General features: G+C 39.5%; 3 protein-coding genes across 5 annotated transcripts; 2 read left to right on the top strand and 1 right to left on the bottom strand.

Moving 5' to 3' along the window:
* Window positions 1-805: 805 nt before the first annotated feature.
* traip (TRAF-interacting protein) lies at window positions 806-5,302 on the bottom strand. The gene is made up of 16 exons (XM_033966633.2): window positions 5,188-5,302; window positions 4,828-4,940; window positions 4,678-4,735; window positions 4,502-4,585; window positions 4,362-4,401; window positions 3,585-3,712; window positions 3,396-3,490; window positions 3,197-3,310; window positions 3,020-3,107; window positions 2,857-2,946; window positions 2,688-2,776; window positions 2,461-2,616; window positions 1,616-1,661; window positions 1,428-1,535; window positions 1,294-1,344; window positions 806-1,205 (listed from the first exon to the last, which is right to left on the bottom strand). Exons 2-16 carry the CDS (start codon window positions 4,923-4,925, stop codon window positions 1,098-1,100), a joined length of 1,353 nt encoding a protein of 450 aa, XP_033822524.1. The 5' UTR covers window positions 4,926-4,940; window positions 5,188-5,302; the 3' UTR covers window positions 806-1,097.
* Window positions 5,303-5,785: 483 nt separating this feature from the next.
* mon1a (MON1 secretory trafficking family member A) lies at window positions 5,786-11,740 on the top strand. The gene is made up of 6 exons (XM_033967021.2): window positions 5,786-5,882; window positions 6,230-6,372; window positions 8,467-8,850; window positions 9,274-10,039; window positions 10,155-10,302; window positions 10,648-11,740. The coding sequence occupies exons 2-6, from the start codon at window positions 6,252-6,254 to the stop codon at window positions 10,786-10,788; spliced, it is 1,560 nt and encodes a 519-aa protein (XP_033822912.1). The 5' UTR covers window positions 5,786-5,882; window positions 6,230-6,251; the 3' UTR covers window positions 10,789-11,740.
* Window positions 11,741-12,360: 620 nt separating this feature from the next.
* mst1rb (macrophage stimulating 1 receptor b) lies at window positions 12,361-24,211 on the top strand. 3 transcript variants are annotated; one of them, XM_033966553.2, is made up of 21 exons: window positions 12,361-12,439; window positions 14,250-15,552; window positions 17,726-17,902; window positions 18,195-18,317; window positions 18,623-18,793; window positions 18,864-19,024; window positions 19,152-19,287; window positions 19,359-19,495; window positions 19,720-19,899; window positions 19,982-20,081; window positions 20,159-20,377; window positions 20,485-20,631; window positions 20,861-21,014; window positions 21,167-21,256; window positions 21,368-21,592; window positions 21,684-21,764; window positions 21,964-22,145; window positions 22,239-22,348; window positions 22,447-22,612; window positions 22,694-22,830; window positions 23,370-24,211. In XM_033966553.2, the coding sequence occupies exons 2-21, from the start codon at window positions 14,347-14,349 to the stop codon at window positions 23,596-23,598; spliced, it is 4,131 nt and encodes a 1,376-aa protein (XP_033822444.1). In that variant the 5' UTR covers window positions 12,361-12,439; window positions 14,250-14,346; the 3' UTR covers window positions 23,599-24,211. The 3 variants fall into 3 exon arrangements, with proteins under 3 accessions (XP_033822444.1, XP_055077613.1, XP_055077614.1); XM_055221638.1 differs by lacking the exons at window positions 22,694-22,830; window positions 23,370-24,211 and having other exon boundaries at window positions 22,452-22,537; XM_055221639.1 differs by lacking the exons at window positions 22,447-22,612; window positions 22,694-22,830; window positions 23,370-24,211 and having other exon boundaries at window positions 21,964-22,134; window positions 22,239-22,331.
* The last annotated feature ends 472 nt before the right edge of the window (window positions 24,212-24,683 follow it).

The following is a 24,683-nucleotide window of genomic DNA, read 5'->3' as shown; positions in this document are numbered from 1 at the left end:
CTTGTGTATAAACTTGGGAAAAAAAGAAACAAAAGATACACATTTGATTCTCCCTGGGACATGCTTTTAAGTAAAAAGGGCCTGGTTAATTAAATTAATTGAATGACCTTTGCCCTACAGAAAACATGTTCACAAGGAGTACAAGGAATCCCAGTGGGTCAATGAAATCCTATTGTTTGCTGGCTTCACTAGCACTGCATGAACTGTGTAGTTTTCTGTCCACAAATGTTTCTTGAAATGTCTTTTCAGGGTGTTGTGACTCAAGGTAGCTTTAAATGCACTGTATCCTGTTACTGTTCCTGTTTGAGGCCCCTGGGAAAGTAACAATCACCATCAAAGTGTAACCACACACTGGCTTTAAGCGCACAATCAGTAAATCAGTGATAAAATATTGGATTAGTTCAGCAGTATGAAGTTATAATGGTACAAGGGTCATTTTCATTCACTCTAAACACATTTAAGTATTGTAAGTAAACATATTTGCATTGTGCATCAAATGAGCTATACAAATATGGGTGGAATTTCCCTATATTGTTTGTCAGAATGCCAATCTAGTTCAAGGCCATTTTAAGGCTACAAGCCAACTGTGTACATGTATGCATGGATCCTCAGTAGAAAACTGTCACGTGCCATTAAAAGATCTGAGCAAACACTGAATACAACAGGCAGTGGAGAGTCTATCTGCTTTCTTTGGTAAAAACAGAGGTCTACTGCCTCTATCTACTGCCCTCTGCTGGAAAACATACAACAGTGACAAGATGGTAAAGCGAGCAGCAGTCAAAGTAACATGTACGACACACAAACAAAAAAATAAAATACTGTTTATTATACTACAGATGGTTCGCACTTAGCCATAAACGAGAGAAGTGTTTTCTGCATGTTTGCTGGTAGAATATTGAAATAAATAATTTTTCAGAAGAATGAAATAATTTTGTTTTCCACTGACTAAACTGAAATTACGTTGAAAAAGGACGACATGTATGACACACAAGTAAAACTCCTAAAATAGCAAAAACACAATCTATTACAGCAGGTAGAAAAAGCCTGTGTCATGGATATAATTCAGTCTGTTTCAAAATGTGAAGAATGCTGGATTTTTACTCAAGAAAATTATCCAAAGTGAGACAAGGTGAAATCTTGGGTACAGGCCTGGACACCTTTTTCCGCTTAGCCTTTATCAGAGGACGAATCTCAGCAAGTGGAGACTGGAATAGACTGGTTAAAGAACTGAAGATTATATTTGATTATAAAAAGTATCAAAAACAAACAAGGCATTGAAAACCAAAAGGATACAGGTTGGATGAATTTTGTCCTTCCACCTAGTCCATCATAGCCACTTCTTACCTAAGATCAGAAAAAAATTCCTTCAAAATACAACGTAACAAAAGTTCAAATGCCATTACAGCAGCAGTGTGTGTGCTACTTACTGCTCCGTTATGATACTTCTGAGGGTCCAACATGCTTCCAAACGTTTTCTTTCGGAAAAGAAGGGAATTCTTCAAAAATGGATCCATGGAATCATCTTCAACTCGCACCTGAGACACAAACACAATTTTTAATGAGCCTAATGTTTTTGGACACAAACAATAATAATAATAATAAAATATATACTTGCCTTGTTTAGAGATGTGCTTTTCTCATTGTGCTTGGCCACAGCTGCTCTGTAGAACAGAATATCCCACATATAAAGACTTTTTGTTTTAGAGATACACATTTTACAAATCACTTTTGATGAAGAATCTCTGAAGCGTATCAGAAATCATATTCTTTTCAGTAGTTTTGAAGGCAAAGACCAAAAATGTTCTAGCCAGCTGAATTTGGGTAGACAGACTGAAATTTCAGGTGGGAAAATAAAGAGTTTTATGTATTATCGTTAGGCATAAACAATAAAAAATGTTGAAGTGCGATGTATTGCTGAAGAAAATATAGATAAAAATACTACTAAATATAGAAACAATACTACTGAAACTAATGGATTATACCAAAAAATAATTCTAAATTTACAATATCATTAAAAAGCATGAGCTGCAATAAATAAATAGCGGAATAAAAAAAATATTCTATAATGATTCATAGAAGTTATTTATTCAGTCCTCTACAGCTCAAGTCGATATAGTAATTATTGTGACCGGCCTAGAATTCGTATTAGGCAGCAGGTTTTATTGGACAGGCAAGAGTTTGATTTGAGTGGGAAATGCCCCGTCTTTAGCTAGTGCGAGCCCTGTTCCTCTGCAAGTAATGGTTTGATAAGTATGTAGGGCAGGTACCTTCGGAATCTGAATAATCAAGTATTAGTGTCACTGAAAAAATACTAAAGTTTTGAAAAAAAAAAAAAAAAAAAAAAAAGGCACTGAAACAAATATTTTTCTTTTGATTTAAATTTTCATGCCTGGTGAATCCGGACATGATTACTATGCAGCCCCAGCACAATTAAATAATAAAAATACTACTTGAACTTACGATAGAGGGTCTAAGCGCATCTTCTTGGATAGGACCTGGGATGGCTTTTTGGACACATCCTCTGGCGTGGTGATGTCATAGGTCATGTTGAGGTCGATGTCCTGACTGTCTGAGGGCCGGTGGAGCTGAGGGTGCTTCAGTTCAAGAGGAGCTGGGCTGTGACAGACACACATCATGTGAGCACCACACTGCAGGTCCAAATAGACAGAGGCAGTTTTGAACTTCACCTTTCAAACACAAGACGGCTCAGGGCTTCATTTGTACGAGTTGGCGTGCTCAGAGTGTTCTGCAACACCACTATCTTCTTCTTCAGGCTCTGTTTGAAGACAAATATTTACATTAAGTGAATCTCCACCAATAATACAGAACACACATAAAAATACAATTTGGTCTTACAGAGATTTCTTTATCAGCGGCACTCAGATCTTTATGTAAAGCTTTTATATCTTCTTTTGTCTGGTTCACCTCCACTGTGGATTTTTGTAGCTGTAATAAAACGAGTTGGTTTATGATCAGAATGAAACACTGAATGCAAGCAATTTAAAACATATAAAGATACCTTGTTGTTGGTTGAAAGCACTTCTCTCTTGAGCTTTTCACACATTTCATTTGAACTTTTGAGACTCCCTTTCAGGTTGTCATACTCTCTGTGTGGTAGAAGTCAAAAATAAAAAGCTACTGTCGATATATTGCGGAGTGGCCACACAGGGTCATGCTATTACCTTACTTTACTTACTTTTTGAGAGAAATGCAGTAGATGGAGAGTTGCTCCACAGCGGCCTGGCTCATTCCCATATCACTGATCATAGACTCCACCTCAGACCTCTGGCCCTGTAACAAGATGTCCAGGCTGGACCCAAAGCAGTGTTAGTGAAGTATATTCAAAATAAATTCAAGAAAATATTAGATCCACTATGTTAACATGTTATTCACACCTTTCAAAGGTTTTCAACTTTATACGAAGTCTTTTGGCTTCTTCTTTAGCAGATTGGATGTCATTCTGTTGTGTTTCCAGGTAAGTCATTTGTTTCTATAACATAAAAAATATAAAAATTAGAACATTGCAGCATGGTCAAGCCATGAGCCATGTGCTTTCTGATCACATGATCACTGGCCTAACTTACCCTAAGGGCTGCACACAGCATGTCCTTCTCCATGGCGTCTTTCCGTAAACTGTCCATGTCTTTCTTCTGTTTGTCCACTGTATCCCTCAGACCATCTATTATCTTCTGTTTCTCCTGCCAGGTTCTCTCTGCAAATCAGTCACACATTATTATTCAAATCCAAATATCTAAAATTAATGCCATCTCTCTATAGCAACTTTACATGTCTATATTGACAATAAAACAGTTTAAACCACATTTTACATTGATGGCAAAAATCTAAACTTGACTAAAACAACTACACTTCATCAAAAACACCAAATATAGTTTCTCTGGTAAATATACTATGTGCATTATTTGTCAGTTAATTGATACTTTAAAGTGACATCGCACTGGGGGTGTTCTACATGTATGTGTATGGAGGAATGGCTCAGCAGTTACCATGGTGACACAATGCACACATTAGCAAACACTGCCAACAATGGTTTAAGATATTCAAGAAAAAATACAAAATGGCCACATGTTTTGAACAAAAAGGTGAGTGCGACTAACTGGAAAAATATTGGTTAAAGTTAGCTTGCAACTATGTTATTTAAGAAACACTTGTTTAACAGTAAAAATCATCCCACCTGTTGCATTTCCAACTAAGTCTGTTCTTTCTGGTCAGATTGTGTTAAAGTAAAGCTCAGATTTAAGTCTACACCCCCAGAGAATGTTGACATCAGCTGCAAAGTATCAATAACTACATTCTCCTGCACATTTCCTTGATTGCTGTAATAGTTAAATGCATGTTCATACCTTTAGAGCTGAGCAAAGCTTTGACTCGATCCAGCTCATTCTGAAAAGACAATTAATTCTGAATTAATGTATAAAAAAACATATTTATAACTTTGCGTAAAAAGCCTAGACCTTAATTTTCGGTTGTCTACATTGTTTACCTGTAGACAATCTGGGTCCACCTTTCCATCCTCTTCTCCCCCAATGTCAAAGAAGAGTTTATTAATGATATGTCTGGTGCTGACCTACACATATATAAAGAATTTGAAAATGTATAAATAAACCACAATTGCAAATTTAGATGGGAAACACACTGTAAGAATGACTCTCTCCTCACCTGCTTCCTGCACTGAGGACAGGTCTTGGTGGGGGCAGTCTGGAACCACTGAAGTAAACTGAGGACAGAGAGGATAGGATGTAGTTTGATACTCACTGAAGTACAATAATGGTGATACTATAGTGAATATACGATTATAACAGTATTTACCAGTCATAGTGAAATGTGTGTCCGCAGTGAATAGCAGCAACATCTTTAGAATGGTCGAAAAAATCCGAACAAATCGTACAATATGCTCGAATAGGCATCTTGATGTCACAACACTAGACCAAAGAGACAAATGCACATTCATGATATGCTCTAAACTAGTTATAATTACAACTACACATAACATACACGTTATTTTGGTGAATATCCTAAATCCTAAATCCACACAAGAGAAAAAGTCTATATCTATATAGTTTACAGTCTATGTTGTAAACCGTAGCAGTGCTAGCATATTTGGCATGTTAGCTTTTTACAACGACAACAACGTCACAGCTCTTCAAGTGCAGCATTGACTCAACATACCCAAACAAGAAAACGCTGTGAACCTTCCCCTTATAAAAACAACCATCTCTGGGAATGTGTTATTTAAATCAAACACACTTAGCCCGGTTAAAAACGTTAAAAATACTTCAAAACAGAGCGCATTGTGCTGTGTTCATGTCTCGAGCCCGGGGAAAGTTCAAACACAAGCCCCGCCCCTCAGCGGTGCATTCATCGCACGCTCGTTTATTACAGAACTGTCGTGTCCTGATCTGTCCTTGTTTTGTGTGATCATAAACATTTAAAATTATAAGGGTCCTGAGTGTTTTGTTTATTTGTTAAATATACATCTACAATATAAAGTTACAATTTGCTATGTGTAATTTTCGACAACGAGCATATTTATATCTATGTTGTCTAATAACGAATAATCAATGGTAAAGACACGTTTTTATCTTTGAATAGTCTGTATCAAAAGTGAATAAATAATTAAATAAAATAAATACCTAAGGCATAATTCGTTTCAAGAATTCATACTTTATGGCGTTCTTTCAAGTATGTGCTGTATTTCATTCATTTGGAGGGTTTATACTTTTATTTACCATTCCCCCAAAGCTCTCTCCGGTAAACACTTCCCTTCAGTCTCTTCCGCGTTGGAGCCGCTGTTAGCAGCTGTGCAACTGTCACAAACTTTCATGTGCTCAAAGCTCAAATGCAGATATTTGTGGACATCCAAGGTAATATTTGTATAATACTACACATGTCACCATTAACTATGTCTGAATGTCTGACTGAATGTTGGAAACAGTTGTTTTTTCTGTCCTTCTAAAGTGGCTCTTGTTTATTCGTCACTTCTTCACTGGATTTATCAAGTCAGAAAATCAGGATAAAACTCAAGGACGAAGTTACATAACTTCTGACGGATGTATTTATGCATAATACACAGAGTTATTATAATACATGAAGAATAATCATTGCCAGTTTATAGTAGCAAAGAAACTTGCCCTGTCCAGTTATATTGGGTTATATAAGTTCCACCTGGCCTTTGTTTCTTCTTGACCTTTGGCTCTTCATTGTTCTGCAGGTGTGTGCCTGCAGTAGGACAGATGGAGGGAGGACGGACAGCCACAGTGTCATGGGAGAATGGGACCCTAGCTCCTATGGAGCATCTCCGCCTAGAGAGAGCAGACAGTCCCACACCAGGCCTGGTGGAGGGGACTGAACCTGGTGAGACTTTTAATCACGTTTCTAAAGTATATCACACATATCTGGGGTGGTTTCCATTTGAAAAACAAATACCGTATTGAGTTGACTACCAATATCAAGTAATGAAATCTCAGTGTATGAATGAAAATAGTTGTAATGTATGATAACAAACTAAATAGCAGACATGACTGGTCTGTTTTCTTGTAGTGGTTTGTTTCTTACTTAATTGAACATATTTTTGCAACATCATCGCAGACTTATGTTGCAACAGTCATTGGCACATTTGAAAAAGATGAAGTAAAACAAGATATTGACAAATATTTGGTCTTGAGAAATATTATTGAGTGTGTATATTTGTAATTACCATTTATTTAATCACTTATTGCAAAACATAATCTTTCTTTTGCTTTTGCATAATTTGTGAGTAATTAATTTCCAAATCCTCAATATTGCATATGGCATCCCAAAAGCATTTAACAAAGGAGTATAATTGATTTTTTTTTGTCTTTGGTCATGCATCACACTAGTCAACATTTACTGATTAAAGGCCCTCATTAGGCAAGGCAAGGCAGGACTATTTGTATAGCACCATTCGTACACAAGGTAATTCAAAGTGCTTTACAGAATAAGAAAGATATTAAAATCACACAAATAAAAACGTAAATAATCACAAATAATCATCATAAAATTAACATTAAAAGAGAAGAGTGCAGAATAAAAACCTTTCAGTCGTATGCACAGCTGAACAGAACCGTTTTGAGCCTGGATTGAAACATTTTCAAAGTAAAGGCCTGTCTCACATCTTCAGAAAGACTGTTCCAAGTTTTAGCTGCATAAAACTTAAACGCTGATTCCCCATGTTTAGTCCTGACTCTGGGGACCAGCAGGAGGCCGGTCTCTGAAGTCCTCAAATTGCGAGATGGTTCATATGGCACTAACATGTCTGAGATATACTTTGGACCTAGGCCATGGAGAGACTTATACACAAGCAGAGCTGCTTTAAAGTCTATTCTTTGAGCTACAGGAAGCCAGTGCAGAGACCTGAGCACAGGACTTATGTGCTCATACTTCCTGGTTCTAGTCAGGACCCGAGCAGCAGCGTTCTGGATGTACTGCAGCTGTGTTAAGGCTCGTTTGGAGAGTCCAGTGAGCAGGACATTACAGTAGTCTAACCTACTGGAGACAAATGCATGGATAAGTCTCTCTAAGTCTGGCTTTGACAGTATACCTTTGATTTTTAGGTGGTAAAAAGCTGCAGATGTTATTGATTTGATGTGACTGTTAAAGTTCAAGTCTGAGTCCATTGTTACCCCTAGATTTCTAGCCTGATTTGAAGGTTTTAGAGAGAGAGACTGGAGGTGACTGCTGACACTTTCTCTATGTTTCTGTGGGCCAAAGATGATGACTGATGATGATTGAACAGCAGGGGTCCCAGGATTGACCCCTGGAGCACCCCACAGGTCAGGGACATTTTATCTGATATACATTTTCCAATTTCAACAAAGTACTCCCTGTTTTCTAAATAGGACTTGAACCAGGTTAGTGTCGTACCAGCGATGCCCACCCAGTCCCCTAGTCTCTGTAAGAGGATCCCATGATCCACAGTATCAAAGGCAGCTCTCAGATCTAACAGGATCAAGACTGAGACTTTGCCTGCATCAGTGTTCAGGCAGATGTCATTTGTCACCTTGATAAGAGCAGTCTCAGTGCTGTGGTGGGGTCTAAAACCTGATTGGAAGAGAGTTGTTACTACAACTTCCAATAATGTCAGAAAAATACCTTTGCCTTGTTCTACATAAACTGTGGTTGTACATGTGCATGTTTTCTCTGTAAATTTCATAATGAACCTGGAGCTTTGACTTGCGCCATTCCCGCTCGGCCTCCGGCACTCCCTTTTCTGTGCCCTGCCCTGTCATCATTCCTCCAAGGCGCTTTCTGCTGATCTTTAACCATTTTAACCTTCATCGGGGCAATGGTGTCCAGAACATTCAAAACACTCGAAGTTACAGAATTCAACAAATCATCAACATCAGAACATGAGGCATTTTCAAAGTGTATCATTTCCATGAACAGTGCACCTGTTTTATCATTTATGTGTCTCCTTCATTAATGCAGGTGCAGGTCAGAAGAGTGCTATGTTTGTCCACTCACAGTCCTTTGAGGATTTAACATCAGAGGTCGAACAGGAGGAGCAAAGAGACACTGACAAGGACGAACCAGAGGAAAGCTGTGAGCAGTTACAGCCCCTTGTTGTTCAGGAGGAGAGCACAAAGGAGCTGAACAATGACATACAGTCTGACAATAAGACCAAGGAGGAGGACGTGTGCAGCGAGGCTTGGAGGAGCCACAGGAAACACGTGTTTGTGCTGAGTGAAGCAGGGAAGCCCATCTATACTCGCTATGGGACAGAGGAGGCGCTGTCCAGCACTATGGGGGTCATGATGGCGCTGGTTTCTTTTGTTGAGGCTGATAAGAACATAATCCGCTCCATTCATACAGGTCAGAATTAAATAGTATTTTTTAAATTGTCTTTCAATTCAATTAAGTCATTTTTAGTGCTTTGGGTTACAGCTAACCTTGTAATGTATTATATTGATCTGAAAGCTGAAATAAAATACTTTGTGAATATACAATTTACACATTATTAATGATGCCCCCAATAAACCTGTAACAGAAACGACATGTATTAAATGCATCTGTTATCTGTTCTTGGATATTGTATAATGATAAACACATTTTAGAAGCAAAGTTAATACCTAAAAGTAAAGATAAAAAAATATATAAGAGGAATTATTTGCTGTATTATGGTTTAGATACATTAAGTAAAAATATACCCACATGTTGTAAATATACAGAAGTAAAACACAATACTGCACTGTAGCCCCTGTATATAATCCATTATTAATCATGTTTATGTTTCAGATGGGTGTAAGGTAGTCTTCCTGACAAGGAGTCCTCTGGTTCTGGTGGGAGTATCTCGTAGCTGTCAGTCAGACAAGGAGCTTCTACGTGAACTTCAGTACATCTACTATCAAATCGTCAGCCTGCTCACCCTGACCCAACTGAACCACATCTTCCAGCACAAGCAGAACTATGACCTGCGGCGTCTGCTAGCCGGCTCAGAGTATCTCACGGACAATCTCCTCCTCCGCTTAGATCGAGACCCTGGCCTTCTGCTCAGTGCCGTCACCTGCCTTCCTCTGCCGAGCTCTTCCAGGGATGTCGTTTCCTCCACCTTGCAGGCTGCCAAATCCAAAAGCCTTGTCTTCTCTATCCTGCTGGCTGGAGACCGTTTAGTCACTTTGGTGAGGAAAAAGGACCAGTTTTTACACCACATAGACTTACACTTGGTCTTCAACCTTGTCGGATCCTCGTCTTCATTCCGCGAGGGTGAAGGCTGGACCCCCATTTGTTTGCCAAAGTTCAACACTGCAGGATTTTTCCACGCACACATTTCCTACCTAGAACCAGGGTCGGAGCTCTGTCTGATCTTGGTCTCAACAGACAGAGAGGATTTTTTTAACATGTCGGACTGCAAGAAACGCTTTCTAGAAAGGCTGACCAAACGTACCGCATATCAGGCTATGAAGGAGGCACTCAAATGTCCCACCTACTCTGTGGAGCAGGTGGGAATCCCAGAACTTCGACATTTCTTGTACAAGTCTAAGAGTTCAGGACTCTATACCAGGTACAGTGCTGCGATACCTTCCCACTTTGTTGAAATGATGCATGATGTTGGTAGTAGGTCTGGATTATGTAGCACTACAATGAAAACTAATGAAAATAATGTTGCTTTTTTTTAGTCCAGAGTTTCCTGTTCTATATCAACCTGAAGAACAGCAAGAACGAATCATGAGCTTGTACCAGGACCTTCACAGTCATTTGCACCATCCAACAAGACCCCTGCGCTCCTTCTACCTCTGCACTGAAACAGAAAATCTCTTAGCATGGGTAAGGTTTGGAGAAACGCTTATCATTGCACCCATTGTGTACCAAATATATTAGTAGACTTGGAGACTCAATCAGTCAGCTATTTTCACCAGTCAGACCTTTGCACTACATAACTGGACTCACATTTTTAAATTTTGTGTTTGGTACTTAGTTTGCAGTTTACAGACATGACATTCATTGGAGAGAATTGCTGGAATAGGCAGAAAGACTCAAAAATGTATATTATTCAATAGTTTATTTAGTTCTTGTTAACCGTTATGATTTTGGCGTTGTAGTTGACATACCAATGAAGGAAATGCATCAGCAGAACTCTAAACCTAATGTAATCAGTACTGTGTTTTTCAGGTGACAAGTGGCTTTGAACTTTATCTCTGCTTCACTCCACTGGCAACTAAGGCAATAGCTGTCTCTGCTGTCAACAAACTGCTCAAGTGGATCAGGAAAGAGGAAGACCGCTTGTTCATTTTGAGTCCTCTCACATACTAAACTCTCGCACTATAAACCTATTAAATGACCCTGAATGTCCATGGCCTGGTGCTAATAACTGTGGGTTCTAAAATCAAGTAAAAGAGATTTTAAAAGAGCTATATTTTACAAAACCTTTATTTAATTTTCTTTTTAAACTACTATTGATTAGAACAGTACTATTATTTATATTTAAACTTGGATTTCTCTGGAAAAAAAAATACATTGGAACTTTATCTCATTAACTTCTAGATGGAAACTTGAAATCAGAATGTAGCTTCACTGTATTCCTCTCAGCTGAAAATTAGCTATGAACAACATATAATCATTAGGCATTCTACATGCAGCACCTTTAGTTTACAGACTCACTCCAGGATTGTTTAATGATTTCCTTAAATGTCTGTCAAATGACTTTCTTATTGTGTTATTTCCAATAGCTCATAATTGTGTTAAAAATCTGGAATTTCAAAAAAGTGGTTGCTGCTAACAATGTGTTGGTGCAGCCATTTTGGGCGTATAAACTTTACTCTCACAGTTTGAGCATGTTAATTGTGTAGCCAAAACTCAGGCCATTCTGCAGCTGTATATTTTCATATTTCATATGAAGCCTCCAGGACTCTAATGATTCTTTGTATTAAATCAGTGCCTTGTTCATGTTATTTTATCTTGGCGCTGGAATAGTTCAGGTTTTTAAACACTGTGATGATCTAATTTCTGTAACATGACATTGTTTTTTAATAGACTTGCCAGCAAATACTGATACATTAAACACAAGACTAAATCAAGACAGACCAGCAGAGCAGCTGCTGTGTTGACTAAACAATAAGGAAAAGGTATTAACAAACAGAACATGTTCAGCCCTCACTACATCCACACTGTGTGTAGGCTACATGATGTGCTTGGAATAACCGGCATGAAGTGTATTTATAACAAAGTGTTTATTGTATTAATTATTAAACTTACATTTCAAATCAACATTTTGTGTTTATGAGTCCATTATTTTATGATCAACAATGGCTTATTTGTTGCATAACCAAGAACTTTGGTTAATTTTGGTGTCAACAATGGTTTGAAACCACATCAGGTGTTTTACAGTAATAAGGGTGAATCATACCACATCACATCTAAACTGGGACTAACCAAACCTGGACCTGCTCAGCGTTTAACCAGCAGCATAGACCTATACTCCCAACACATCACAACTAAATGAAATGTATTGTTTAAGAGAAACAGCCCATTTCAAACAAAAACTAAGCTGTCAATAGTTTTACATTTGCAGCTACATTTGAGCCTACACCACATCTGTGGTATCTTCAAGTTTTGTCTGTTAATGTCTTTTTCCGCGTCCACTGTGATCCACTTCCACCCGGGTGAGTGCGCGCGCGTGGATGGGCCCCGTGCGTCTGTTACGCGTCTGTTACGCGCCTGTTACGCACAGCGGCTGCACGCGGCGGTGAGGGGAGGAGCGGCTCTGAGCAACAAGGATCAAGCCTTCAGGACACACTCAAGAAAAACACGAAACTAACATGTTCCTGCAGCGAGGGAACACAGACACAGACTGAATTAACTTATCTCCAGCTGTCAAGTGTTTGACTTGAATTTAACGCGTGCACTGCGCTACTTTACAGGAGCCTGAAGTTTCACCTGAAGGAGGCACTGACCTACGTTTAAGGTAAGCTTTAAATACTGAAACAGTGCGTTTTAGGTTAGATGTATTTGTGCTATTGTGCTATCGAGATAAGAAATTGACATTAAAGTCTGAATGTGGACATGAAACATGCAGACAAATGTAGCTGTTTGTAAATAGTAGTCCTTCTTACTATAACCTGAGCTGTAAGATCCAAAAGTATCAGTCAAAACACGTTAGGGACATTTTGCTGCTACACCTTCGTCAACCTCTGTTGTTCTGTCTGTGTCATGTAGGCAGCTGTGAATAAAAGCAATACCCAATGCTCTGAATAGTCAATACAATTGGACACTTGGAAAAATAAAAGAATAACGCAAAGGGTAAAGCACACATCTATTAAAGCATGCTGCTTGTCTATTGTATGCCTATTTTGAATGTTTTTTACACAAAATGCAATGCACTGAATGAGATGCAGGATCAATGCATCCTTCAGTGTGCTCTATAGGAGTATTGATCACATCTGTGGCCAAAATCCCACTGGAAATCTTCACTGATGAAGCAGCAATGAACAGCTTTGCATTAGTTTCTTGTTGTTAAGGGCCAAATGACCCAATAAAAGCAGTAGCCTGCCATTACAATTAAATGAGGGAACATAGTTGCACTTTGAATGGAAACAGAGATATAGTCCTCTGCGACATGTAGCAGGTCAATCGGTGCCATTACTATGTAAACTCATGTTCACTCCACTTTCAAACACTAACCTTAACCTTGGTTCACATGGCACCATGAGTGTTAAAATGTAACAAACCATTAGTCGCGTTTTATGAATGATTAAACTTGACAAATTTAGTATGTGTATTATATTTATTGCAGTAAAATTAAATACTTTTCACTATCATAGTGTGAACAGGGATCAAAGTCTCTGACCACAGTTAAACCTTGTCACCTATCACAGGGTGTCCCATGACCATCGGTCCATGCACATCTTTCCTTGGAAAAGGCACGTAGAGGCTGTGACAGGAATTTTAAAATAGACAGGCACTTGTTCTTGAATACAGTCTGCCCCAAAGTGTTTGGTTAATGATCACACAACTATGGCACCAGGGCATTTCAGACACAGTCACATCTGGGTGCTTGGATGGATGGAATAACCTGCTGGAAATATTACTGGGATAATATGACGTCCTGGAAGATAACAGCTAATAGCCTCCGCAGGAGGAGGCAATAAAGTTGTATCCAGAAAAACAAGCTTGGCTTCTCCCTTGAGTCCACAGTGAGTCTGAGGAAACTATTGTCTTTTTCAAATAGTGGAAAGTGATGGCTCAGTTTTAATGACTCAAATGCTATTTGTGTTTTTGAAAAAAAAAACATCTTGTGTGGAAAAATTACAACAACAATAACCATAAAAAACCTTATTTATAGTAAAAGTGACTTCAAAAAACATATTGAGGGTTCTGTGCTTCCAAATCCAACCAAATGGTATTCAAGCATTTATTCTGAGATAAAAACAGAGGTGAAATGGAATAAAATAAAGTTAAAAAAGTAAACAATTTTTGCCGTTGAGCAAAGAAAATTTTTAGCACATACTTAATTAAAAAATCTTCTCATTAAGGACGGCCCGGATGTGTGAGAAATTGATAATATTTACTGCATCTGATAATCCTAAGTTTCTTGAGTAAACTGTTTCTAAGACATTAATTAGCATTAGTAATTAGCATTTGTAGACAGGCTATGAATACCTGATTGTTACTGTGAAGACATTACTGAAACGTATTAATGTCTTGGTAAAGTAACACCACTGCATGTTTGTGTAACACAGTATGTGTCCTCAATCTAAATATCATGTCTCATTCAGGTGCATTCTGGTCCTGAGGATGTGCGTCTCCAGACATCTGTGGTGGAGGTAGCACATTGTCCTGGTCCACACTGTGCTCCCTGTGCACCCTGAGGAGATGCTGCAGTGGGCCACACACTGGGGGACATGTGTCTGGCTCCAGACTCTGTTGGCCTCTGCCTTGGCCAACTGTCCGTCTCTGGCCCCCAATCCTCACAACTTCTCAGTAGTGTACACTATGCCCTTCTTCCAGGCTCGGGGCCCCATCCAGAACATTGTTAACAATTCTCTGTACCAGGAGGTGTATGTGGCTTCTCAAAATGTGATTGAGGCTGTGAACCGGAGCCTGGAGAAGGTGTGGCAGCTTCGCACGGGGCCAGTGGGTAGTCCCGAGTGTCAGATTTGCACTTTGTGTCACATAGACAAGGATCCTAACTTTTTGGAGGACACAAACAATCAGGTCTTGCTGCTGGACACTCTGTTCATGTATTTATATTCCTGTGGAAGCTCTCAGTATGGAGTGTGCTATTTCCACCAACTAAACTCAAATGGAGAAGCCCCTTCTCTTTCAAAGTGCCTCTATGGGAAAGAGTCCAACTCTGCCGCCTACTGCCCTGACTGTGTGGCCAGTCCTCTGGGCACTAAAGTGACCATGGTGGAGGAGGGGCAGACAGTCTACTTCTTTGTTGCGGCCTCAGTCAATGACAGTGTGACCCAGCGTTATGGGAGGAAGTCCATCTCGGTTCTCCGCCCTTTAGCCACAGAAGATGGCTTCTACAGTGATGTGCGAGGCCTGACGGTGCTGCCAGGTCTGCGCAGGACTTACCACATCCAGTATGTCTACAGCTTCTTCACTCAGGAATTTGTCTATTTCTTGTCAGTGCAAAGAGAGAGCCCTAATCAGGACTCCTCTCCTTTTCAGACCCGCTTGGGCAGACTGCCACGAAATGAATGGGAGATGAAGAGGTACAGAGAGATCATTTTGGAGTGTCGCTTTGAGCCCAAGCGCCGCCGTAGGAACGTGGCCAGTGAGCCGTACAAAGACGTAGTGTACAATGTGGTGCAGGCGGCACATTTTGGTCGGGCTGGCAGGGAGTTGGCCGAGGAGCTGGGAGCAGAGGAAGAGGATGACATACTGTATGGAGTGTTTGCTGTTACTGATGACAACGGAGTGACAGAGCACGACTCAGCTCTGTGCGCCTTCCCCATGGATAATGTCAACAAAGCCATCAGTGACGGAGTGGACGACTGCTGTGAGTCAGGCCCAGAGCAGCTGTCCAGGGGCCTCTGCCATTTCCAGCCCTGTGAGAGCTGTCCACATGAGGTGAGCCTGCCCCTGCACTCACTTAGCAACTTTTACTGAGGGAAATAGGTGGTGACAATTAGGCCCAGTTAGGTTCATAATGTGTTCACCTTTAAAGCATTTAGAGAGTCTTACCTGTATTGATTCTTACCCACTAAAGGGCCCATATTACGTTATTTTCTGATGCTATATTGTTGTTTCTTAATCACAAACAGACCTAGAGTTTTCTTTTGTTTCATTCATACGTTTTTAACACGCAAACTCTGCATATTTAGGCTGGGTTCTTCTCTCAAACTGAAAAAAACTTTCCACCTTGTGATGTCATCATGTGGCAATACATGAAGTGCTCCACTGTGTTTTTAAACTCTATACACCTTCACTACAATCATTTGGTTAATTACAGCCTGGGAATCTCTACTAAACTAAAGGTAAAATGAGCTGTTAACTTGAAAACTACCACTTCATGACATCACAAGGTGGAACAGAGCATTTTGAGCTTTGGAGATTCGGACAAACTAATAATAAAGTGTTACTCAAACATGTGTGAATGAAACAAAACACAACTCCAGGTCTGTTTTTGATCAGGTAACAACATTATAACATGGCTGAACGCTCATAAGAATCAATTTTGTGGAATATAAATGGTAAAACATGAAGTGCACAGTATGAACATTCATCAGCAGCAGTAGAAGTTCATGTAAGGGAAATTTAACTACATTGTGTGGTGCGCAGGGCATAAAACACAAATAAAACTCTCAGCTAAGCATCCCTCCCCTTGCCGTGCACCAGGCATGCACTAACAGGAGGCGCCTTCATATTAGCGCCTCGAGCAGTGACCTCAAAGGAAAGAGAAAGTAATAAATTTCTCTGTGACAACCATAGAAACTCATAGAAGATACTTAATTAGGATCCAATATTTCGTACCGTAGTTACCACAAAGACTAATAAACCAGCGAAGATGATGTGAGGATAAAGATATGAGTCAAATAAAATACTGTGTAAATAAATAGTTATGTAAATTAATTAATGCATCGGTGCGAGTGAAGACATGCACCTGATAAGTGGGGACTGTGACTGCACAACGTGTTTCTAACTTGTAAAAATATATAAAATATCCCTCATTTATGAAATATACTGCATATCCATTCCATGCCCCAAAATTAAAATGCATAAGCTTTAGTTAAAATATAAGGGAAAATATATATAAATACATATATTAGGTAGTATACACACATAAACACAGTGGTCAAGACATTTTAGACTCTTTTCGTGAAATTATTCAGATTTCTTCATTCAAAAGGGTAAAAAATACATGACATCACTGCGCTGAAGCTGCATTGAAAAGAGATTTGGATTTAGCACGAATGAGACTGTGAAATGTTTTGTTTGGTCTTTTTCAATCATAGTGGTTTTACATTTCCAGCTGGTCTTTTTGTACCATTTCAGGGATGATTAATTATGTAGGTCTATTTATTTCTGAGAATGCCACTTTACAACATTCAAAAATTCCATTCCCATCTTGTGTGTGGTGATGTCTCATGAGTGCAGAGATTGTGGTTTTACATCCGGTCCCTTTTTTAGCATTAGAATAGTCAGTACTAGTCATCATAAAGTGCAGTTCAAAATATAATCACTACATTTCCACAGTTTACATACAATAAATAACACACACGATCATGTAGATTTAATTAGCAGAAGAGATTTAAAGTTGAACAATACTTTTCTGATCTGTTTTGACTTTTCCAAACATTTTCCTTGGCCTCACACACTCACATTCCTCCCAGACTTTTTGTGTTGCCTGCTGTTGATGTTTCAAAATATCCAGTGTGTGTGTACATATAACTGTGAGAAGTAGTTTGTCTAATTCATATAAATGATCATAAAAACATGTCACATACACAAATACAGCTAGGTGTGTGGTTGAGGCCCTGTCACTTTAATCAGGTTATGTTCACATTAAACGTCACTTATCTTATTTGTCATGTGTCTCTGGTCCTTCGTTACCGTAGCAACCGTCTCTGTCCGGACAACCTGGTGTTTTTATCTAAAGGCAAGGTCTATATTGAATGACCATGTTGTTCAGCCAGATTAAAATATACTGAATAGGATGAACCTGGATAATTGTATTGTTCTGCAAAGTTTTTTAGGTGGATTTCTACAGTTTAAATGGTTCTTTTCCTCTGTGTGACTCCAGAGTATGGAGAACAATGCCACGTGCAGAGACTACCCCACCATGGTGTCCAAGCCTTACTACAGAGTGGATCTCTTCAACAGGCAGATGACAGACGTCCTGCTCACGTCACTACTGGTCACAACCATTGAGAACAAGACAGTGGCCCACATTGGCACATCCACTGGTCGACTGCTGCAGGTACAGCACGGAGAAATCCAAGGACCAAAGCTTGAGGTCATGAGATGATTTCAAGATATAATTTACAAATAATGAGACTGTAATCTATTCTTTAATTAGAATCAGATCAAACAACAATAAACTACTCAGATTAATACAATTAAACTTAATTTTAAATGTTTGGCTACTTCAAATTATTACAGATGTAATTTTCATTTTACATTGGGCTTCCCAGTCTGAAAATTTTTGGAAAACCTGACAAAAATAAACATTTGGTTGATAACGTTGTTATCATGTGCTTTTTTGTTGACAGCTTGTGCTGACTAGATCCAGCCCGATTATTTTTGCAAACTATTCTTTGGTGGAGAGCCAGAGAGTGTCATCCATTGCTGCTGTGTACTCCTCAGAGTATCTGCTGTTCGTGGTTGGAGACAAGGTATAAGTCACAGAATGTCAACTGTAGAAGTTACAGGGACTCAGGGTCATTTTCCCTTAGAGATGAGAGGCTTGTAAAAGAAAGGTTAGACAAAGTTCACCTTTTACAGTCCTGTATTGTGTGTTTTTCCAGTAAAATATAAAGTAAAATCACTAACTGCTGCAAATTGTTCTCACCACAATATTAAAGGCACTGTGTTCTGCTGTACACATCTCTATATCTATATACTCAATAAGTACATAAATATATGATAATGTGCATCCTCATATGAGCATTCATTTGTGAATATGTGTCTTGTGTGCCAGATGTTCCAGGTGCCTCAGAGAGGTCCAGGGTGTCAGCACTTCCTGACCTGTGCCATGTGTCTGACCGCTCCGAAGTTCATGGGCTGTGGCTGGTGCTCTGGTGTGTGCTCATGGGAAAGTGAGTGCCTCAGCCGCTGGAGGAATGAGTCCTGTCCTCCTGGGATTTCTGGGGTGAGAATATGTTTACTTTAAACTTCATATTCTATTGTTGCTGTAACTGTATTCTTACACGCTCATGCAGTTCTTTCCACGAACTGCTCCCCCTGATGGACAGACAGAGGTAACAGTTTGTGGTTGGGAGTTCCAGTCACCTCTGAGACCTGCAATAAGCTCAAGAACACACCATGTTCGACTGGGACAGAACGCCTGTTCTGTGCTTCCAGTTAAAAGCAACAACACACAGTGAGTCTATGTTGTGTGAAATACATACTCTTTGTGTGGACAAAGTCTCCCTGTTTATATAATGTTTTCCATTAATAGGTTACTGTATGTCCCAATAACACAAAGGCTTTTTTCTACTTCTGTATAGCTTGGTGTGTAAGATCCGCTCTGGAACCACAGAGCTGTCCAAGCCTGTCAATGTTACTATTGAAGTGCATGAAGGGAAAGTAGAAGGTCGCTATTCCATAGATGGGAGAGCAGAAATGCCAGGATTCACCTTTGTGGTACTATTTTCTTTCAATACAGTAAAGTTTATATAAAATGCATGCTAAAGCTGTTCCTGCTGGGTCTGCAGATGCCAAACATCACAGAGATTCAACCAAACTATGGGCCTCTGGTGGGGGGCACACTGGTCACCATCACTGGACCTCACCTTGATGCTGGAAGGACAAGAAAAGTCACTCTCAATGATGTGCACTGTCCCATAAAAAGGTATGAATTTAGTAATATTATCATATTTGGCTTTCTGATTCAGGTATTACAATTAAAGCAGCCAGATTCTTATGATCTGAACTATGCTACTGCTCTGTTATTGCTCTTTTGGCATGTGTGTAATTATGGGTTTGATAATTCATATGCACATTCACACAGTGGCTGTAAAAACTCAATAACCTCGCTTACAGGGATGGCATGATTTATATCTTGTGTGTATACAGGATAACAAAACCAGGAGGCAACATGTCCTCCATCATCTGCCTTTCTCAGTCCATGTCAGAAGTCAGAGATGTCCCATTGAGTGTTTTCATTGATAAGTCTCCTGTTCTCACCAACAAAGTGTTTTACTACAAAGAAAACCCTAAGATTACATCTGTACTGCCTGAGTGCAGCTTTGACAGGTGAGCTGGTGTCAGGAATAATGTAAATGATTATGATTTAATTATATTGTTCTGTGTAATTCAATGCTATATTTCTCCACAGGGGTTCGAAAATTATTATTGAAGGAGAAAACCTTGATTCTGTTTACCGCACTATTGTGCGCTTCAAACCTAATGAGAGCCACCTGAAGCCTGTTACCAGAGTAAATATATTAATACATACTTTTACACATAATGCTTATGATCTCATTTGAATTACATGTTTCTTAATGTGTTCCAGGAGTGCACTGGTAAATCCTCACCAAACAGGTTGGAGTGCATCACTCCTATTTTTCCCCGAGATGAGACTGAGGAGGGAGAGCTGTCGTTTGACATGGACGGGGCCCTGGGACTTTGGAACAGGGAGTTCTCCTACCATCCATACGGAGAGCCTATACCCTTTGAAACAGATGGACACGTGCTGAGCCTGTACCCAGGGTTCGACGAGGTCTCACTACATGTAAGGGAATGCTCTGAGGGTATTTGTGTTAATGTTTCATATAACACATTATATATTTATACTTTCTATTATAATAGAAGTAATAATCTCATTTTGTGTCTCTTCAGCATCAGAAGCTGAACCTGGTGAGCTCTTGTATGACCATCATTATGACGGTAGCAGGAGTTGACTGTGACGCTAAAGTCTTAGATAATGAGATCACCTGCAGAATCCCTAAAAATATGACCATTCCCAGTGAAGGCCTGCCTGTTAAGGTGAGTCTGTAAGTTACAAAAACTGAGTGTGAGTGATACTAGGCTATGTAGAAATGATTTAGTGCTGCAGAGACAGATGCCATTTGCCTCTCATCCTTTTACAATGTTTTGCATATGTACAATAAAAACCTTGTTATATCTTAGACAAATACAACTCAAATGTACAATGACAGACACATATTCTCATTAATCTTATTCCATGTTAAATGTATGTTGTGACATCCTGCAGATATCCATTAATGGACAAGTACATAATGTCGGCACTGTGGTCAGGGTCAGTAATCACTACATGGTTGGGATTGTACTGGGAATCCTGGCTGCTCTAGTCGCTGGGGCGGTACTTGCCTTTGCTGTCATGAAACATCTGAGGAAGAAGAAAAAAGGTAGTGGACCTTGTTTTAACATGTCTTTCTAACGTATAACCAGCTGTGTTTTAAATTGTGATGTAAGCATTCAACTAGAACACTCTTAGTGTTATGTCGGATGTACCTCTATAGCAGTGGTAATGATTAAATGATGTTGTGAAACATTTTAGCTCAGATGGTGGAGAGCCGCTTGTCGCACAGCGCAAACCGCTCTGGCTCAAACGCTGTGGAGCTCACACCTGTTGGAGACTACAGACGAGGTGACGTACAGGCCAAGCACTTTTCATTCTTTCACATATTATAACATGTAATCAGAAAAGCAGATGGCATACCTCACTTTTAAATAAACTGCTCTGTGTCTGGTTTGCCAGTGGTGTCCAGGGGTCCTCCTACACCTTTGGTTGGGCCTGTTGGGCCGGTAGTATTCCCGGGCCTGGCTTATGGAGTTGGCAGCATAGACCCCACTCTCACCCCACTCATGCCCACAGAAAAAATATCCATCACCAGCTTTCGCCCGGAATTACTGGAGGAGGTGAAGGACGTGCTGATACCTGCTGAGTTACTGATCGTGCATTACCACAGGATCATTGGCAAAGGTGTGGTTGGAAAATGTGTCTGACATTGTAACATAAAACTTACACTGGTCACACGGAATCATTTTATGCTTTTGTTTATGTTTTTCTGCAGGACATTTTGGGACTGTATATCATGGATACTTTACAGACCACAATAATAGAGAAATTCACTGTGCTGTAAAATCGTTGAATAGTGAGTAACACTTAATTCTCTAGCGTCGCCAAAGAGATAAAGTTTACTCTAACTGTATAAAATGTGTTTTATGTTTATGTCATTAACAAAGTCTTTGCCACATTGGAGCCAGGCAGGACCAAAATACAGTCACAAGTTTATTTTCCCATTGTACATCCTGTTTTTCATTTCCTAATAGTATTTTACTGTCCCTTGATAGGGATAACAGATGTAGAGGAAGTGGAGCAGTTTTTGAAAGAGGGTATTATAATGAAAGCTCTCCACCACACAAACGTGCTCTCTCTGCTGGGCATCCTCCTGCCACAAGAAGGACTCCCTCTAGTCGTACTTCCATATATGAAACACGGAGACCTGCGTCACTTCATCCGCTGTGAGAAGAGGGTATGACATGATTCACGTCTGTTCTCTATCCCTCACTATATCTAACGCTGTTTTAATTTAATGTGTGTGTTTTTGTGACTGTTGTATTTTTAGAATCCGACTGTGAAGGATCTGATCGGCTTTGGCCTCCAGGTTGCCAAAGGAATGGAATATTTGGCTCAGAAAAAGTTTGTGCACAGAGATCTCGCCGCTCGTAACTGCATGTCAGTCACACATATGTGCAGTGTAACGCATGTCTCTTATGACATATGATCTATGATGAAATATTATTCCGAATGGCACTTACTGCTCTTTTCCTCAGGTTAGATGAGTCATACACTGTGAAGGTGGCCGACTTCGGTATGGCTAGAGACGTGTTTGACAAAGAGTATTACAGTGTTCAGGATCACAGGAAGGCGAAGCTGCCAGTTAAGTGGATGGCTATTGAGAGTCTACAAACACAGAAATTCACCTCCAAATCAGATGTGGTAAGAAAACCTACTCCTAAAATAAGAATGGCTGTTGGTTCTTACTGTATTGAAAACTATTTGTTTTGCTTGTTGCTGCAGTGGTCTTTTGGTGTTCTGATGTGGGAGATGCTGACTAGAGGAGCAAGTCCATATCCAGAAGTTGACCCTTATGATGTGACACATTACTTGATGAAAGGCAGGAGGCTTCCCCAACCCCAGTACTGTCCTGACCCTTTGTAAGTACTTTGCTTTTGCAGTTTATATATTTAAAATACAAATACACACAACACTGCATCTAATAGCGCACTCTCCTACTGTATATTCAACAAAGAAAAAGCTCACTTTGTTTGAAGTTTTAAAAGTTTGAGTCAATCGTTACCTGTTATTGCACCATGGTTAAGCAGTGCATCTTGGGAGTTAATGTGTACATCTAGTAATAATATATTAGTATGTTTTTGTATGTGTGTTATGAATCAACTATTCACTGGCGTTCAGGTTCATCTCTGTTCTCACTCTGTTAAGGTTTAATGAAAAAGAGCCTCTCAAAGCCACAGGAGAATTTGAACTTGACTCATAACAAAGCATCATAAGTCAGAGGGAATTAAAAAAGTTTATAATTTAATATCAGTTTCATGAGATATTGTCTTTTAAAATGAATCCAGCCATTGTCCTGTGTCGGTCGCTACAACAAACATTCAGTGAATTATTTATCCTTTATAGTCTTATATGTCTGCATGTCTAATACTTTCTTTTTGTATTTTTCATAAATCTACAGATATAGCATAATGTTGCAATGTTGGGATCCAGAGTCAGAGTGCAGACCCAGTTTTGCCACTCTGGTGTCAGCTGTGTCAACTATCCTTTCCAGCCTGGAGGGGGAGCACTACATCAGTCTGAACATTACATATGTGAACTTGGATCAGCCCCGGCCCTATCCCGCACTCACAGAGTCGGCCGATGAGTATGACTCCACAGACATGGACGACTCTGGCTCTTCTTCTTGATCCGGGAGCCGCACATAGACTCTACAACAAGGAGCATGTGTGAAATGCATTGAGACTCCCTGGAAGAATGCCACTTTAAAGTTTTGTTGAAGGCTATAGTTTTTGTTTTTTGCACAGGCTGTGTAAATTAGACGTTTTCAATAGAATGCACACACAAAAATATGTGCTTTTGTGGAGGTGGAGACTTGTGGCGTGAACAAGTAAATGAGTAATAAAGCCCAAAACAAACTAGAGACACATTTTATTCAGCCGTGGTCCTCTGAAGTGTCATGATAGAACGGAGGGAATGTGTCTCAGATCTGGAAAACCGCTGAAAATTCTGCTGTAAGGACTCAGAGTAGAGACTTCCTAGTTAAATCTATGCTCTTCCTGTGCTGCAGCTGCTGTATTCTGTCACATATGTATGAACGTGCACATAGAGCGGCACTGAGCAGTTAGACAAAAGGAGCCAGTTGATGCAAAAGTAAAACCTTTACTTTATATCTGTTTGTTAGCAATACTATGCACAATACAATGAGCTGTTACAGTAGTAAAGCCATGCACTTTTATACAGAACTGACTGGTGTCCACATATTTCCACTTATTTCCATACTGTCATGTTTCTGACTCCTCCGTGCTGCTTGTACTTTTGACGCATTTTGTAAAAAGAAGTTATTGAATAAACAAATGTATTTATTTGTTTACAGAATTGTGGCCAATGTTGTCAATCAGTTACATACTTAAAAAAAAAAATAGGCTGTATTTTTTTCCATTCTCCGGTTATATCTGTATAATCCCTCGTGGTTCAGATATGACTCACAGCAAAAGAAAAATGTAAAATCTGTCAATGTTTTGTCCAGTTAACAGATTTTATATTTTCCTTTTGCTTTTAAGCAGAACATCTTTTAAAGTGCTTAACTGCAGCCATTTATGTAACTTTTATGAGGCAAAGGTAAGTCTAACATCTGACCACTAGAGGGCAATGTTTAGTAATGATTTCTTTCTTTGTCATCAGTCTTTTTGTTCAGTCCATTTCTTTTTACCTGTGGTGCTGTGTTTTTTCCAGAGTAAATCACACATGGCATAAATAGTTTAAGTTCTTGACC

The sequence above is a fragment of the Periophthalmus magnuspinnatus genome, chromosome 5, assembly GCF_009829125.3.
Source record: "Periophthalmus magnuspinnatus isolate fPerMag1 chromosome 5, fPerMag1.2.pri, whole genome shotgun sequence".
Lineage (NCBI taxonomy): Eukaryota > Metazoa > Chordata > Actinopteri > Gobiiformes > Gobiidae > Periophthalmus > Periophthalmus magnuspinnatus.
This window is presented reverse-complemented; position numbering and strand designations above follow the sequence as displayed.